Below are 15,769 nucleotides of genomic sequence, written 5' to 3' on the forward strand. Positions count from 1 at the left end.
TGCATGGGTACTGTGGACGCTTCCTTAGGTGGAGAAGGATAGTCCAGGAGCTCAAACATTTCAGCCCTGGGCTCATCCTCCACAACCACCGGGAAGGGGATGGCCGTAGACATCTCCCGGACAAAGGCCGCGAAAGACAGACTCTCGGGAGGAGAAAGCTGTCTTTCGGGGGAGGGAGTGGGATCAGAAGGAAGGCCATCAGACTCCTCGTCAGAGAAATATCTGATGTCCTCCTCCTCCTCCCACGAGGCCTCACCATCGGTATCAGACACAAGTTCATGAACCTGTGTCTGAAGCCGTGCCCGGCTCGACTCCGTGGAAACACGGCCACGGTGGGAGCGTCGAGAGGTAGACTCCCTCGCCAGCACCGGCGAAGCTCCCTCCGCCGACGTCGTCGGGGAGCTTTCCTGGGAGGCGACCGCAGTCAGTACCGCAAGCGGCACCGATGTCGGAGACCTCACCCCGGGCAAGGGGCCAGCCGGCGCCTCACTCGATGGTACCGGTGGCGCAAGCACCCCCGGTACCGGAGGGGAAGGGCGCAACAGCTCTCCCAGGATCTCTGGGAGAACGGCCGGAGACTCTCGTGCAGAGCGGCTGTGGAGAAAGACATGGAAGCCGATGCAGGCATCGAGGTCAGAGTCTGTTCCGGGCGTGGAGGCTGTTCCGGGCTGTCCAAGGTGGAGCGCATCGACACCTCCTGAACAGAGGGTGAGCGGTCCTCCCGCTGCCGATGCCTACTGGGTGCCAACTCCCTCGGCGACCCAGAGCTCTCGGTACCGATGCGGGAAGGAGACCGGTGTCGATGCTTCTTTGACTTTTTCAAACGAAGCATGTCACCGGAACTTCCCGGTACCGACGAGGAGGACATAGAATCCAGCCGTCGCTTCCTCGGGGCCGAGGCCGAAGAAGGTCGGTCTCGGGGGGGCTGTACCACAGGAGCCCTCAGGGTAGGGGGAGACCCACCCGAAGGCTCACCGCCACCAGCAGGGGAATGGACAGCCCTCACCTGCACTCCAGTCGAAGCACCACCGTCCGACGACATCAGCACTAGTGGAGGTCCCGGTACCGACGATGCAGAGGGTCGATGCCTCGATGCCGAGGTCGAAGGTCTTGAAGCTGTAGACGTCGATGCACTCAATGCCCCCGGTGCTGTTGCCGACGAAGAGCCCGAGAACAACACGTTCCACTGGGCCAATCTCGCTACCTGAGTCCTCTTCTGTAAAAGGGCGCAAAGACTACAGGCCTGCGGGCGGTGCCCAGCCCCCAGACACTGAAGACACGACGCGTGCCTATCAGTGAGCGAGATTACCCGGGCGCACTGGGTGCACTTCTTGAAGCCGCTGGGAGACTTCGATGACATGGGCGGAAAAATCACGCCGGCGAAATCAAAACTCATAATGGCGATATAGGCACCAAAAATAGGGAGAGAAAAAACCCGAACCGAGGCCTCAAAAAAGGCCTACCCCGAAAGCGAAAGGAAACTTACGTGGGGCAAAAGCTGGAAGCACGGGAAAGGGGTAAAGACCGTAAAGGTCTTCTTCTATTTTTTTTTTCAGTGAAAAACACGAAGACGCACGAGGGTCACTTTGAGGGGCGCGATACGGCGCAAAACACGACCGTCCCGAGCGCGGACAAAGAAGACTGATGAACACGAGCCGGTTCGGGCGGGAAGACGGCCGCGCATGCGCGGTGCGCATCGGCGCGCGAGGACTAGCAAAGGCCTTTGCTAGTAAAGTTTTCCGATTGGAGGGGCTGCCGTGCATGTCACCCATCAGTGAGAACAAGCAGCCTGCTTGTCCTCGGAGAAAGAACATTATCATAATTAAAAGAAGATGAAACTGATTAATGTTTACTGTTTTTTTATGTATGTATTTTGTCCGTACTTTGAACTTTGAATAAAGTGGATAATAAATATTTTAAATACATAAATAAAGATAGCTGACCAAGAGGGGCATAATCGAACGCGAACACCCATCTCCATGAGCGTCTATCTCCGAGGACGGGTCCGCGAAGGGGCGGGACAGACTGTATTTTCGAAAAAGATGGGCATCCATCTTTTGTTTCGATAATACGGTTGGTGCCGGGCAAATGCATCGGATTTGGGCGGATTTGAGCTGGGCGGTATCGGTTTTCAGCGATAATGGAAACCGAAGGTGCCCAGCTCAAAAATGAACAACTCCAAGGCATTTGGTCGTGGGAGGGGCCAGGATTCGTAGTGCACTGGTCCCCCTCACATGCCAGGACACTAACCGGGCACCCTAGGGGGCACTTGTAACAATTAAAAAATGTTTTAAATACCTCCCAAGCCCATAGCTCCCTTACCTTGGGTGCTGAGCCCCCCAAATCCCCCCCCAAAACCCACTGCCCACAACTCTACACCATTACCATAGCACTTATGGGTGAAGGAGGGCACCTAGATGTAGGTACAGTGGGTTTTGGGGGTGGTTTGGAGGGCTCCCATTTACCAGCACAAGTGTAACAGGTAGGGGGGGATGGGCCTGGGTCCACCTGCCTAAAGTCCACTGCACCCACTAACAACTGCTCCAGGGACCTGCATACTGCTGTGATGGAGCTGGGTATGACATTTGAGGCTAGCATACAGGCTGGAAAAAAAAAGTTTTTAAAGTTCTTTTTTTTTTGGTGGGAGGGGGTTAGTGACCACTAGGGGAGTCAGGGGAGGTCATCCCCGATTCCCTCCGGTGGTCATCTGGGCAGTTGGGGCACTTTTTGAGGACTTGTTCGTGAAAAAAAAGGGTTCAAAAAAAGTGACCCAAATTCTCACTTCAGCCGCCCTTCTTTTTTCCACTATCAGCCGAGTGCGCCCATCTCTCCTTGGCCGATAAACACGCCCCAGTCCCACCTTCATCACACCTCTGACACGCCCCCATCAACTTTGTCCGTTCTTGCGACAGACTGCAGTTGGAGGCGCCCAAAATCAGCTTTCGATAATACCGATTTGGGCGCCCATGAGAGAAAGGCGCCCATCTCCCGATTTGGGTTGAAATATGGGCGTCTTTCTGTTTTGAAAATAAGCCTGCAAACATGTCATATGGAAATGCTCTCCATGGGTGTTATAATGTTCTATTACGTATTGTGTTGATATTGCTAGTATACCATGCCATACTTTGTATTGTTTTCGAATATTTTTACAGCTGTAATTGCCTATTGCTCATGTTTGATCTATTCTTACTGTACACCGCCTTGAGTGAACTCCTTCAAAAAGGTGGTAAATAAATCCTACTACATAGAAATCTACATGCTTTTCAATAAATTTCCTTTTTAATTGTTCTCGGAAATTTCTGGCTTCTGTTCCAGCTGCTGTTTTTCGAGCTTCCCCAGCCTAAACTGATACTGAACCCTCCAGAGAAAGCTCAAAAGCCTAAAGGAGTGATACAATGTCCAAAAGAAGCTCAAAGTGCCATTACAAAGGCAACAAGTGATTCTGGATATGCAACAGCAAGACAATTATGAAAATGGTATATTTTAAGTAACTCAAATTATCCACTGTACAATTATCATAAAAATTGATGCCACAGAGTTAAACAACAAGGGGGTAATTCTATAATTGGGCGCTTCCATTTAGGTATCCTGAGGTCTCATAGTAGGAGTCTATTCTATATTCCTAAAGGAATATAGGAATCCACCCTATATTCCTTTATAGAATACTAGCATAACCCAGTACTAGCACACCTAAAAGCAACAGGGACACTCATAAGTTACAGTAGTCTGTAAGTTACAAACGTAAATGGAAGATTTGCCTATGTCCAATCCATGCTCTGTCCCTGTGTACACTAGTTAAATGAGTATTAGCAGAACAGCACTTAGGCAGAAGTTAGACATTTACGCACATATGCACAAATATGCAATTAAACACTGACGCAAGTAACTTGCACCTAAACTTGAGTACCTAGGCAACAATTCTATATATTGGCACCTCTGTTTAAGCAACCCAATGCCATGTGCTTACATCCAATTCTATAATGGAATCTTGGTGTCAGGATTCTGTTGTGGAATACTAGCTTAAGTCAGAATTGGCACACACATCTTTGGATATGCCCTCTTACACCATCTCAACGGCGCCTAAGTGCACCACGTGATGTGTGTAATTTATAGTATTCTACAAATCACATTTGTACCTAGGTCATGTGCCCATGGCCTGTCTGTGCTGTGCTCATGTGTACATTCCCCTTGCAGTTAGGCACTATGGCATTTACGAGAGACCTTGTCAAGCTGCATTAGGGTCTTAAGTCATTTTATGTGCCCCTTAAAACGACTTTGAAGGGCTCTAATGTAGCTTGCCTTACCCTACCGTGGCGATATTTAGGTCACCATGGGTTACAAAGTAATGAGATGCAAAACATGTATTTACTATTTAAAAAGCAGAACACAGCTTACAGTGTGCACTGGTTACACATCACAGGTTGTAATATAGGCTTAAAGTAATGGTAAAATAACCCCAGCCAGGAGCACTAAACCTCAAAGCCACGGCCTGATGCTCCCAGGCTGAAGCCTAAAGGGGCTGGTGCCATCCTCCCCCAATCATAACACTCTCCCCGATCAAAACCCCTAACCCCCAATCATATCCTTCCATCCCCCCAAAGGCCCCCCCACCATCTTAGTGGATCTAGCAAGCCTGTAACTGGTGGTAATCTCACACTATTACCACTAGGGGTTATGTTTCCATATAAGGAAACATGACCCCTAGCGGTAGTAGTGTGAGAGTTTGGCTAGGGGTGCCATTTTGGAGATGGCTCCTGCAAGGCAGGAGGAACTGGGGATTGCTCTGCTCAAAGACCACTGGACCACTCTGTACAGGGCTGGCAGGACCACTAAGATGGTAGGGCACCATTTAGGGGGTAGACGAATGTGACTGAGGGGGGAGGGAATGGCACCAGCCCCTTTAGGCTTTGGCATTGAAGCACTGGGCTGCAGTTTTCAGGTCTGATGCTCCCAGGATGCCGGAATAACGCTGCTTGTGAGGTGGCTTGCATGCACTGTTATTCATTTACCACAGTAGTCAGCAACCTGTGTGACTGTTATACCGCAGGTTGTTGACTCCTGTGGTAAATCAAGGTGCAGTAAAAAAAAGTTTGCCTTCTCCCCCCTCCCCTAGCTGCTGCCTCATAGAACAGAACCCAGTGCACACTGGTGCCTACCTATCCATTAATGGCACCTTTGATGCGCATAAATGGCATGTCCCTCTAGGTGCGAGCTTATGGAATTGCCCATGTACCTAGTTCTAATTCATCTTAAAGACTGCACGTTCAGGAGTTTAGACTGAAAGGCTAAAGAATATAGTTCTGGACTACCTGATAGTTCCTGAGTTCTGTAATCTTTTCATGGTGTACAGCTGAATCACTCCAGATAAGGTTGGCTGATTCATTTTCATCTCGAATCTTCACAAAATCCATCACCTCAATAACTTTACGAACTACAGAAAACAATGGGAAGACATGACATTCACTAAGGCGGCAGTCCTAGCTAGATTCCCAGCCTTTGGCTTTGTACTAATATGCTAGAATTCTTCTGCTTATGAGTGGATATGAGCCTTCTGCTTTACAACCACATTCCTTGTTTTGAAACAGTGCCTTTCCTGAATCTATTCTTCAACACAAATAATGAATGTTCAGCTCAACTGGATGAATGTTCAATTCAACACTGGATTGTACATTAACTTACAGGCCTATGCAGTATACTTTTTCCAGTTTTTACAATCATTTCTGGAAAATATTTATTTGCCTTACTACACAAGAGAAATTATTAGGATGCGACAGCTCTGGAACTAGGGTAATAAGCAGCACGAACTGTGGACAGTTTCCAGGCTACACAAGATACTTCAGTAACAGAAACGTATAGTCTACTGAATGAACAGTAAATAGAAATATGAGTTCTACCTACAACATTTGCAGTATTTGTCCACATGTAACATACAAGTTAAACATAGAAAAAACAAAGTTGTTGCTGATCAATGGCTCCGGAGGGCCTATGGAGTCCAGCAACTGGTCAACAGATTTACTCTTTCTCCTCCTCAGTGAAGGTTTTTGAAGTGATGTTGGACTCTACGGGCACTCTGGAGCCTCAGCTTAATAAGGTGGTACAAAAATCATTCTTTCTTATGCAAAAACTATGTTGTATTCACAAATTCATTCATACTTAGTTTCGGCTACTGGTTCAAGCTTTGTTATTGAGTTCTTTGAATTACTGTAATGTTATTTAGACTGTTCTCAAGTTATTACACATAAGTTTCAGACAACCCAGAATACAGCATTAAGGCTGATTTTTTTCTCTAAAACATTCTAATCATTTATCAGAATATTCTAAAGTTCATTGGTTGCCAGTAGCCATTAGGGTCATATTCAAATTAGCCTGTTACATAGTAACATAGTAGATGACGGCAGAAAAAGACCTGCATGGTCCATCCAGTCTGCCCAAGACAAACTCATATGTGTATACCTTACCTTGAATTTGTACCTTTTCAGGGCACAAACTGTATAAGTCTGCCCAGCAGTATTTCCCGCCTCCCAACCACCAGTCCCGCCTCCCATCACCGGCTCTGGTACAGACCGTATAAGTCTGCCCTCCCCTATCCTAGCCTCCCAACCACCAACCCCTCTTCCCCCCACCTGCTCCGCCACCCAATTTCAGCTAAGCTTCTGAGGATCCATTCCTTCTGCACAGGATTCCTTTATGCATATCCCACGCATGTTTGAACTCCGTTACCGTTTTCATCTCCACCACCTCCCGCGGGAGGGCATTCCAAGCGTCCATCACCCTCTCCGTGAAAAAATACTTCCTGACATCTTTCCTGAGTCTGCCCCCCTTCAATCTCATTTCATGTCCTCTCGTTCTACCGCCTTCCCATCTCTGGAAAAGATTCGTTTGCGGATTAATACCTTTCAAATATTTGAACGTCTGTATCATATCACCCCTGTTCCTCCTTTCCTCCAGGGTATACATGTTCAGGTCAGCAAGTCTCTCTTCATACGTCTTGGAATGCAAATCCCATACCATCCTCGTAGCTTTTCTTTGCACCGCTTCCATTTTTTTTAACATCCTTCGCAAGATACGGCCTCCAAAACTGAACACAATACTCCAGGTGGGGCCTCACCAACATCTTATACAGGGGCATTAAAACCTCCTTTCTTCTGCTGGTCACTCCTCTCTCTATACAGCCTAGCAATCTTCTAGCTACGGCCACCGCCTTGTCGCACTGTTTCGTCGCCTTCAGGTCCTCAGATACTATCACCCCAAGATCCCTCTCCCCGTCCATGCCTATCAGACTCTCCCCGCCTAACACATACGTCTCCCTTGGATTTCTACTCCCTAAGTGCATCACTTTGCATTTCTTCACATTGAATTTTAATTGCCAAACGTTAGACCATTCTTCTAGCTTCTTCAGATCTTTTTTCTGTTTGATGTACAATGTTTCTTATGGTCTAGCTCCTGTTTATTTGACTCAATGTTTTGCTTTGTCAAATACTACTCATGTATCCAGATCTATCAATATATTCTCCTTTTCATCAATGAGAGGTAAAGAAAGAAAAGAAATGTACAGACTTTCTGCTCTCTTATCAGGCAGCTAAATTAAGTAAAGAAGTTTCTCCTTTGATAATTCAGGAGTCTAATTATGCACTTTTTAGACGACTGTTAGACAATTGCTTAAGACTTATCTATTTAGAATCCATGGAAGAAGGGCTGGAGTATAAATTTTAAGGGGCTTCGATGTTAGCTTCAGAACTTAGTACAAGAACAGAACTGGGCAGGCTTCTATGGTCTGTGCCCTGAGAAAGGCAAGAACAAATCAAACACGGGTATACATATAAAGTATCACATACCAGCTCCCTTGGATTTCTACTTCCTAAGTGCATCACTCTACACTTCTTTGCATTGAACTGTAATTGCCAAACATTAGACCATTCTTCTAATTTTAGCAGATCCTTTTCCATGTTTTCCACTCCCTCTGTGGTGTCCACTCTGTTAGAAATCTTGGTATCATCCGCAAAAAGGCAAACCTTACCTTCTAACCCTTCTGTAACGTCACTCACAAATATATTGAACAGAATCGGCCCCAGCACCGATCCTTGAGGCACTCTGCTACTCACCCTTCCTTCCTCTGAGTAAATTCCATTAACCACCACCCTCTGGCATTTGTCTGTCAACCAGTTCCTAATCCAGTTCACCACTTTGGGTCCTACCTTCAGTCTGTCAAGTTTATTCAAAAGCCTCCTATGAGGAACCATGTCAAAGGCTTTGATGAAATCTAAGTAGATTACATCCAGAACAAGCCCTTGATCCAATTCTTTCATCACCGAGTTAAAGAATTCAATCAGACTCATTTGGCACGATTTACCTTTGATAAAACCATGTTGTCTCAGATCTTGTAACCTATTGGATTCCAGGAAATTCACTATCCTTTCCTTCAGTATCAATTCCATTACTTTTCCAATGGCCGAAGTGAGGCTTACTAGCCTGTAGTTTCTAGCTTCTTCTCTGTCACCACCTCCAGATCATAGTAAATTCTGCTTAAGATTTTTGTGTACATGACTTCATAGGGTGGCGCTCGTTTCAACACTAACACTATAGGGTGGGGTGGGGAGCTGTATAAAGGGGAGTGGGGAGGGGGCGCTAGGGGGAAGGGGGAAAAGTTTTGCTTATCTGTAACTTTTTTTTCTCTAGCTCTGAAAAGCAGCCTTCACACTAGTTCTGTGGCTTGTGGTCTTAAAAAAAACATACAACAGTTCTGTTACCATCTCTTGAAAAAGCACTGAGCACAGATCAGGGGCTTCTGCCTGTGAGTGAATGGATTGCTAAAAAGCTGTGAGAAACCAGCCCCACAGCTCAGTGCTGGGATTCCCTGTGTATTTAGTTCGCTTTTGGGATTTTCTCTGTTTTAGCTCAGTGCAGAGTCAGTGTAAACAAAAGCAAACACCAGATTTTTTTTTCCGTTCGTACTACCGAGAAAGGAAGGCAAAACTGAAGGGAAAATTAGGTTCTTACCTTGGTAATTTTCTTTCCTTTAGTCATAGCAGATGAATCCATTACTAGTGGGTTGTGTCCATCAACCAGCAGGGGGAGATAGAGAGCATTGAAAAACCATAGTGCCTCATGGCCAGCTAGCTCCATCTGCCTCTTCAGTATTTGAAGCTTCCAAAGCAGTGTTACACCGCAAAGCATAATAACATGAACTTTCCTCACAGTGGATGAACGCCCCAAAACTGGAGCTATAATTCAAAGGAGGGAATGAACTCATCCTCCTAGAAGGAATGAACTCATCCTCCTGAAACAGAACAGAAATCCTGAAGACTGTTTTCCAACTTCTCCCAATGAGGGAACATATCTACAGGAAAAACTGAACATAAAAGTAACATGAATCACACAATGAACCACCGAGGGAGGGCTCATGGATTCATCTGCTATGACTAAAGGAAAGAAAATTACCAAGGTAAGAACCTAATTTTCCCTTCCTTGTCATCAAGCAGATGAATCCATTACGAGTGGGATGTATCAAAGCAAATCCCTAGATAGGGTGGGAACAAGCCACACCACGCGCTCCAAAATGCGCGTCTCTCCTGGCAGCTACATCCAGCCTGTAATGTCGGGCAAAAGAGAGCTTCGAAGCCCAAGTAGCTGCACTACATATCTCTTGAAGAGAGATTGCTCCAGTTTCAGCCCAAGAAGAGGAAATCGCTCTTGTGGAATGTGCCTTAAAGGCTTCAGGCGGAGGCTGGCCAGATAGCAGATATACTGAAAAGATTGCTTCTTTGAGCCAACGGGCTATAGTGGCCTTAGACGCTGGAGATCCTCTGCGCGGACCTGACAAAAGAACAAAAAGATGGTCAGAGGTCCTGAAGGAATTTGACATGTGCAGATATTGCAACAGAGCCCTTCATATATCCAGAAGGTGCAACTGCCCATAGGCTTCTGGAAATTCCTCTTTAGAAAAGGAGGGCAGGAAAATAGGCTGGTTTAGGTGAAACGCTGAAACCACCTTAGGCATGAAGGAAGGCACCGTACGTACCATTACTCCGGACTCTGAGAATTGCAGAAATGGGTCTCGACAGGACAGCGCCTGGAGCTCAGACACCCGTCTCGCCAATGTCACGGCCACCAAAAACACTGTCTTTAAGGTCACATCCTTCTCCGAAGCTCGCCTAAGCGGCTCGAAGGGCAAACACTGAAGGGCCTTTAAAACTAACCCCAGGTTCCAGGCCGGACATGGGGCCTGCACAGGAGGACGGAGACGAAGCACCCCTCTAAGAAACTGTGTCACATCCGGGCAAGCAGCCAGAGAGAGGCCAGCGACCTTCCCTCGAAAACATGCTAAGGCTGCCACTTGAACACGCAGGAATTATAGGCCAAGCCTTTTTGTAAACCATCCTGCAAGAAGTCAAGTATCGGCGAGACAGAAGCCCGCATGGGTGTGATCGCTATAGAAGCACACCAAGCCTCAAATTGGTGGCAAATCCTGGCATAAACCACGGAAGTGGAATGCTTGCAGGACTGTAGGAGAGTAGAAATGACTTTACTACCTACCCATCTCGTCTATTATTCTGGTATACTTAACTTTTACCCTCTCTAACAATATTCTGTATTCCATTTACTGTGTAAGCCGCATTGAACCTGCTTTGAGTGGGAAAGCACGGGATATAAATGTAATAAATAAATAAATAGGTGTCCTTTTTTTAAACCGCTTTAACCGCCTTTTTTAAAAGCAAAAAATTTCTATTTTTTCCTTTCCTTTGAGAAATGCGCATGCATGACTAAATTCCACTGAGGTTGTAGGGGGCAGTGTTTGGGGGAGGGGTGGGTTTTGATGTCACTTCCTATCACATGACCCCATCCAAAATTGCGGCTAGCAGTGAAAACAGAAAGTGATGTGTTGGTGGCCACCATCTTGTAAAGGGAATGTGGCTATGACGTTACTTACTGTGACATTACCAAAAGAGGTGGGGTTTGTGGGGGACTATGCAAAATGGAGACAGAGCTTTGGGTGGGGCTATGCAAATAAAGTGGGGCAAGGGGCATAGTTATGCAAAAACAACAGGGCTTGGGTGGGCATGATGTCATGTCTGGTGATGTTATACCTGGGATGTGGAGTGGGAATGGTGTGGGAAGTGATGTCATCAAAAGGGGTGGGAATGGGCAGGACTTGGGCATGTCCTCGCTTCTGATTGGCTGAGAACTCAGAAGTGGGCGTGGCACCTGTCAAATTTGACAAATGCTAGTGATATCCACTACTGACATCCAGCCAACAAATACAGCAACAAGCAGAATGCCCTCCATAGCAACATCCTTTTATAATCAAGGTATGCAAGCTGGTTCTGCTGATTCTTATTTCGCTTTTCCTCCCATTCTGTGCCATTCCTCCCAATGCGCCTCTCCCATGTGCCAGCTCCCACCTCTTTCAACTCTTCAAATCTTCCAGAGGTTAAAGGGAAAAGGAAAGGATATGATACCATCTTTCTGTGGTTACAATCAAAGTGGTTTACATATTATATTCAGGTACTCATCTTTTGTATCTGGAGCAATGGAGGGTTAAGTAACTTGCCCAGAGTCACAAGGAGCTACAGTGGGAATCAAACCCAGTTCCCCTGGTTCTCAGGTCACTGCACTAACCATCAGGCTACTCTTCCACTCTATATATAGGACAACCAGAAATTTGTCCCAGAGATGCAAGTCAAAACATTGAGGATTTCCAGCAAAGTGAGAGAAGATTTTGAGCAGACAGAGCACAGCTGGAAGCAGGTCACCAAGACCCACAAGATCAATCCTCCAACTCCGCCTTCTGTTCAACTAAAGAATCAGTTCACAGCCCTGGAGATAGAAGAGTTAGAAACATCCAAAAAACAGGAGAAAACAATGACCAAAAATGCTACCACCGCCAGACAATTGGCCAAAAAAAAAAAAGCGAAAGGTAGTGGTGGTTGGAGATTCACTTCTCAGAGGTACCGAAGCGCCTATCTGCTGGCCAGACATGTTGTCCAGGGAAGTGTGCTGTATGCCTGGTGCCAAGATTCGTGATATTGTGGAAAGATTGTCTAGACTCATCAAGCCTACGGACCATGCTCCTATGCTACTCATCCATGTTGGCACAAATGATACAGCTAAATATCCTACTGAACATATCATATGAGACCATGGCTTTGGGTCAGAGGGTGAAGCATCTAGGTGTGCAGGCGGTGTTCTCATCGATCCTCCCTGTCGAAGGTAAAGGCCAAATGAGAGAAGCTCACATCTTAGAGATAAATGCATGGCTGCATGGTTGGTGCTGACAAGAGTGCTTTGGTTTTGTAGACCATGGGACGATTTTCCAAGAGGTACTGAGCAGTGATGGTGTCCATCTGTCAAGGAAGGGAAGGAGTGTCTTCAGCAACAGGCCAGCTAAAGTACTAAAGAGGGCTTTAAACTAAAATTGATGGTGATGGGTATAAAAGACCACAAAGCCATAATTAACCCCAAGGAAGGTAGGACATCTAATGCCTCTATAGAAGAAAATATAAAGAGTAAAATCTGGAGAGCCTTGTATACCAATGCCCGTAGTATGGGAAACAAACTTCTTGTCACGTCTGTGGCCGTGACCACCCTCAGCCTTACCTTCTTTCTGGGGGTCAGCAGCTCTGCTGGCTTCTGTCTGTGTTAGTCTTGTCTTTGTCCTGGTGTGCTGGCTGCTTCCAGCATGAACCTGATTGCTTCACTAGACCTCACCTGTGTGGGCTATGCCTCTCTAGGGAGCCAGCATCTAAGATGGCTGCCACCGGCTCTGTGCCAGCTTCCAAGATGGTTCCTGCTTGTCTTTCCTGTGGGCTCACTTCCTATGTGTGTCAAGCCTCTCTTTGGGGTCAGTGTACTTCCTGCTTCTGCCCTGCTACTGGTGACTCATCAGTGAGAGCCTTCATAAGGAAGTGCTGTGCTTGCAGCCAGTGCCTTTGCATAAGTGTTATGCTCTTAGGCCAGTTCAGGTTAGTAAGTGTCTGCTGCACTACTGCTTAGCCTCTCTCTGGGTTCCAGCCCAGCTTCTTTCTGTGTCTGTGTCTCTGTTGTCCTTCTGTGGGGGGTCTTCCCTGCCACTGTCTGTCTGTGGACTGCGGTTCCTTCCTGGCTTACCCTGTGTTTGGGGTGAAGCCTCTGTTCCTGGCTTACCCTGTGTTTGGGGTGAAGCCTCTGCTCCAGGCTTACCCTGTGTTGGGGTGAAGCCTCTGTTCCTGTTCTCCTGTCTGCCCCAAAGACCCTTGGCCTGTTCTTCCTGGTTACTCTGTTTGCTGTGCTGCCTGCCCAAGACCCTTGGCCTGTTATTCCTGGTTTGCTCTCTTTACCCTGAACCCTGCCTTGCCTAGCCTGTGTGCCTACCCTGCATATATATCCTGAGGGTATATCCTGAATCCTGTATCTGTCTGGCTAGTGTGTATTTCCTGGGTGATTATTCCTGTATCCTGTCTCCACCTAGCTAGAGGGTTTACCCTGTGGGTATTCCCGGATCCACGTTCTGTCTAGTGTGTATGCTGCCCTAGTCCTTGCTCCTGCTAAGCTTCTGTACGCCTTGTGCTCCTTGGTCTGTCTTCTGGGTCTTGCTAGTGGCTGTGCAGCAGCACACTGTCTGTGTTTAGTTCCTAGTCTAGTCTCCCTCGTGTTTCCTAGACCCAGGGTGGGTCCTCTGGATCTTCCGTTCCTGCCTTATCCTGCAAGTCCTGCCGGCCACCTGCACTTCGGAGCTCAACTCCGGAGGAACGGTGGCTAAGTGCAGGTGAAGCTGTTCCTGTTTCGTCTGTTCTAGTTGCCTGCCTTGTACTACTCCAGTCCAGAGTTCCAGTACTGCTCTTCTGTGTTTCTAGTCCCGAGGTGGTCTTGCCTGCCGCTGCCCAAGGGCTCACAAACTCCAGTCCTGATTCGAGGACCTGACAGAATGCCAAGGCCCTCGAGAACGCAATATTTCTTGATCTTGAGGCTGCAATGATGGAAGCAGACTTGGACTTAGTGGCGGTCATGGAGACGTGGTTCTCGGAGAACCATTACTGGGATGTTGCTATACCTGGCTATAACCTATTCAGGAAGGACAGAGTAGGAAAAAAGGGTGAAAGTGTGGCATTATATGCTAAGAATGATTATCCAAGTGACCGAACTGCAAGACACGTGGGGTAAAGAAGAAGAGTTGTGGGTTAAACTGGAAAGAGAGAAAGGAAAATGTATCTATATTGGAGTGATATACAGACCACCCCTCACAGTTGGAGGAAATGGACAGGGACTTAATTGAAGACATCCGCAAAATAGCTAGGAAAGGGGAAGTACTACTGATAGGTGACTTCAATATGCCGGATGTTGACTGAGGTGTCCCGGCCGCGGGATCCTCTAGAAACAAAGAGATCTTAGATTCCCTATAGGAAGAACTGTTCCAACAGTGGGTAACAGAACCAACGCGGGATGGGGCTATTCTGGACCTTGTGCTTACAAATGGCGAGAACGTTTCTGACATCAAGATGGCAGACGATTTGGCATCTAGTGATCATCATATGGTATGGTTCAATATTAAAACAGAAAAGAAGGCTCATTCGAGATTGAAGGTCCTGGATTTCAAAGGAACTAACTTTGCTGAGATGGGGGAATTTCTCAAAGAACAGTTAGCAGGATAGGAACAGCTGAAGGATGTACAACAGCACTGGACAAGACTAAAAGGAGCTATATTAAAGGCAACTAACCTTTATGTTAGAAAATTACATAAAAGTAAGAGGAAAAGAAGGCTGCTCTGGTACTTGAATGTAGTAGCTGAAAAGATAAGGGTAAGGAGGTTAGTCTTCACATGTTATGACTCATAAAGATGAAGACAGGAGAGAATACCTGAATCAGCGATGCTGGAAAAGCTATCGGGAAAGCGAAGCGGCAAGTGGAGGAAGAGATAGCTAATACGGTAAAATTGGGGGATAAGACGTTTTTCAGATATGTAAGTGACAAGAGGAAGTGCCATAATAGCATTGTGAGGCTCAAAGCTGAGGGAGAGAAATATGTGGTAGAGGATAAGGATAGAGCTGAACTGCTTAACAATTATTTTAGCTCTATGTTCACGGATGAATGACCGGGGGTTGGGCTGCAGAAAACAACGGCTAAAGGGGATGGATGTGTGGTAGAACAAGACCCATTTACGGAGGACTATGTTCATGAGGAGCTAGCCAAACTAAAAGTAGACAGAGCGATGGGGCCAGATGGAATACACCCGAGGGTGCGGAGAAGTTTTGTCGGCTCTGCTGACAGACTTCTTCAATGCTTCCTTAGAAACTGGAGTGGTCCAGGTGGACTGGAGAAGTGCGGATGTGGTTCCTTTGCACAAAAGTTGAAGTAAGCAGGAGGTTGGGAATTACAGACTGGACAGTGACCTCAGTGGTGAGTAAGCTAATGGAAACGCTTCTAAAGAGGAAGATTGTGAGATTTCTTGAACTAAATGGAATGCAGGACCGAGGCAGCATGGCTTCACTAGTGGCAGGTCGTGTCAGACGAATCTGTCTTCTTCAACTGGGTGACCAAACAGTTGGACGTGGAAGGGGCGCTTGATGTGGTATACTTGGATTTCAGCAAAGTCTTTGACATGGTTCCGCACAGGCAACTGATAAATAAATTGAGTGCCTTCGGTATGGGACCTAGAGTAACTGATTGGGTTAAAAATTGGTTGAATGGAAGGAGACAGAGGGTGGTGGTAAATGGAGCTTGCTATGAAGAAAAGGATGTTGTCAGTGGAGTACCGCTGGGATCAGTCCTAGGGCTGGCTCTTTTGAACGCCTTTGTG

The 15,769-nt window shown here is 46.9% G+C and overlaps 1 protein-coding gene across 3 annotated transcripts in view; it reads right to left on the bottom strand.

Moving 5' to 3' along the window:
• The window catches only part of TTLL7 (tubulin tyrosine ligase like 7), a 324,337-nt gene that overhangs the window by 285,867 nt on the left and 22,701 nt on the right, over positions 1 to 15,769 (bottom strand). For all 3 annotated transcript variants that reach the window (XM_030206297.1, XM_030206296.1, XM_030206299.1), the window contains exon 3: positions 5,310 to 5,431. In XM_030206297.1, coding sequence (XP_030062157.1) covers positions 5,310 to 5,431 — 122 coding nt within the window. The remainder of the gene's footprint in view (positions 1 to 5,309; positions 5,432 to 15,769) is intronic.

Source organism: Microcaecilia unicolor, chromosome 6 (assembly GCF_901765095.1).
Source record: "Microcaecilia unicolor chromosome 6, aMicUni1.1, whole genome shotgun sequence".
Classification (NCBI taxonomy): domain Eukaryota; kingdom Metazoa; phylum Chordata; class Amphibia; order Gymnophiona; family Siphonopidae; genus Microcaecilia; species Microcaecilia unicolor.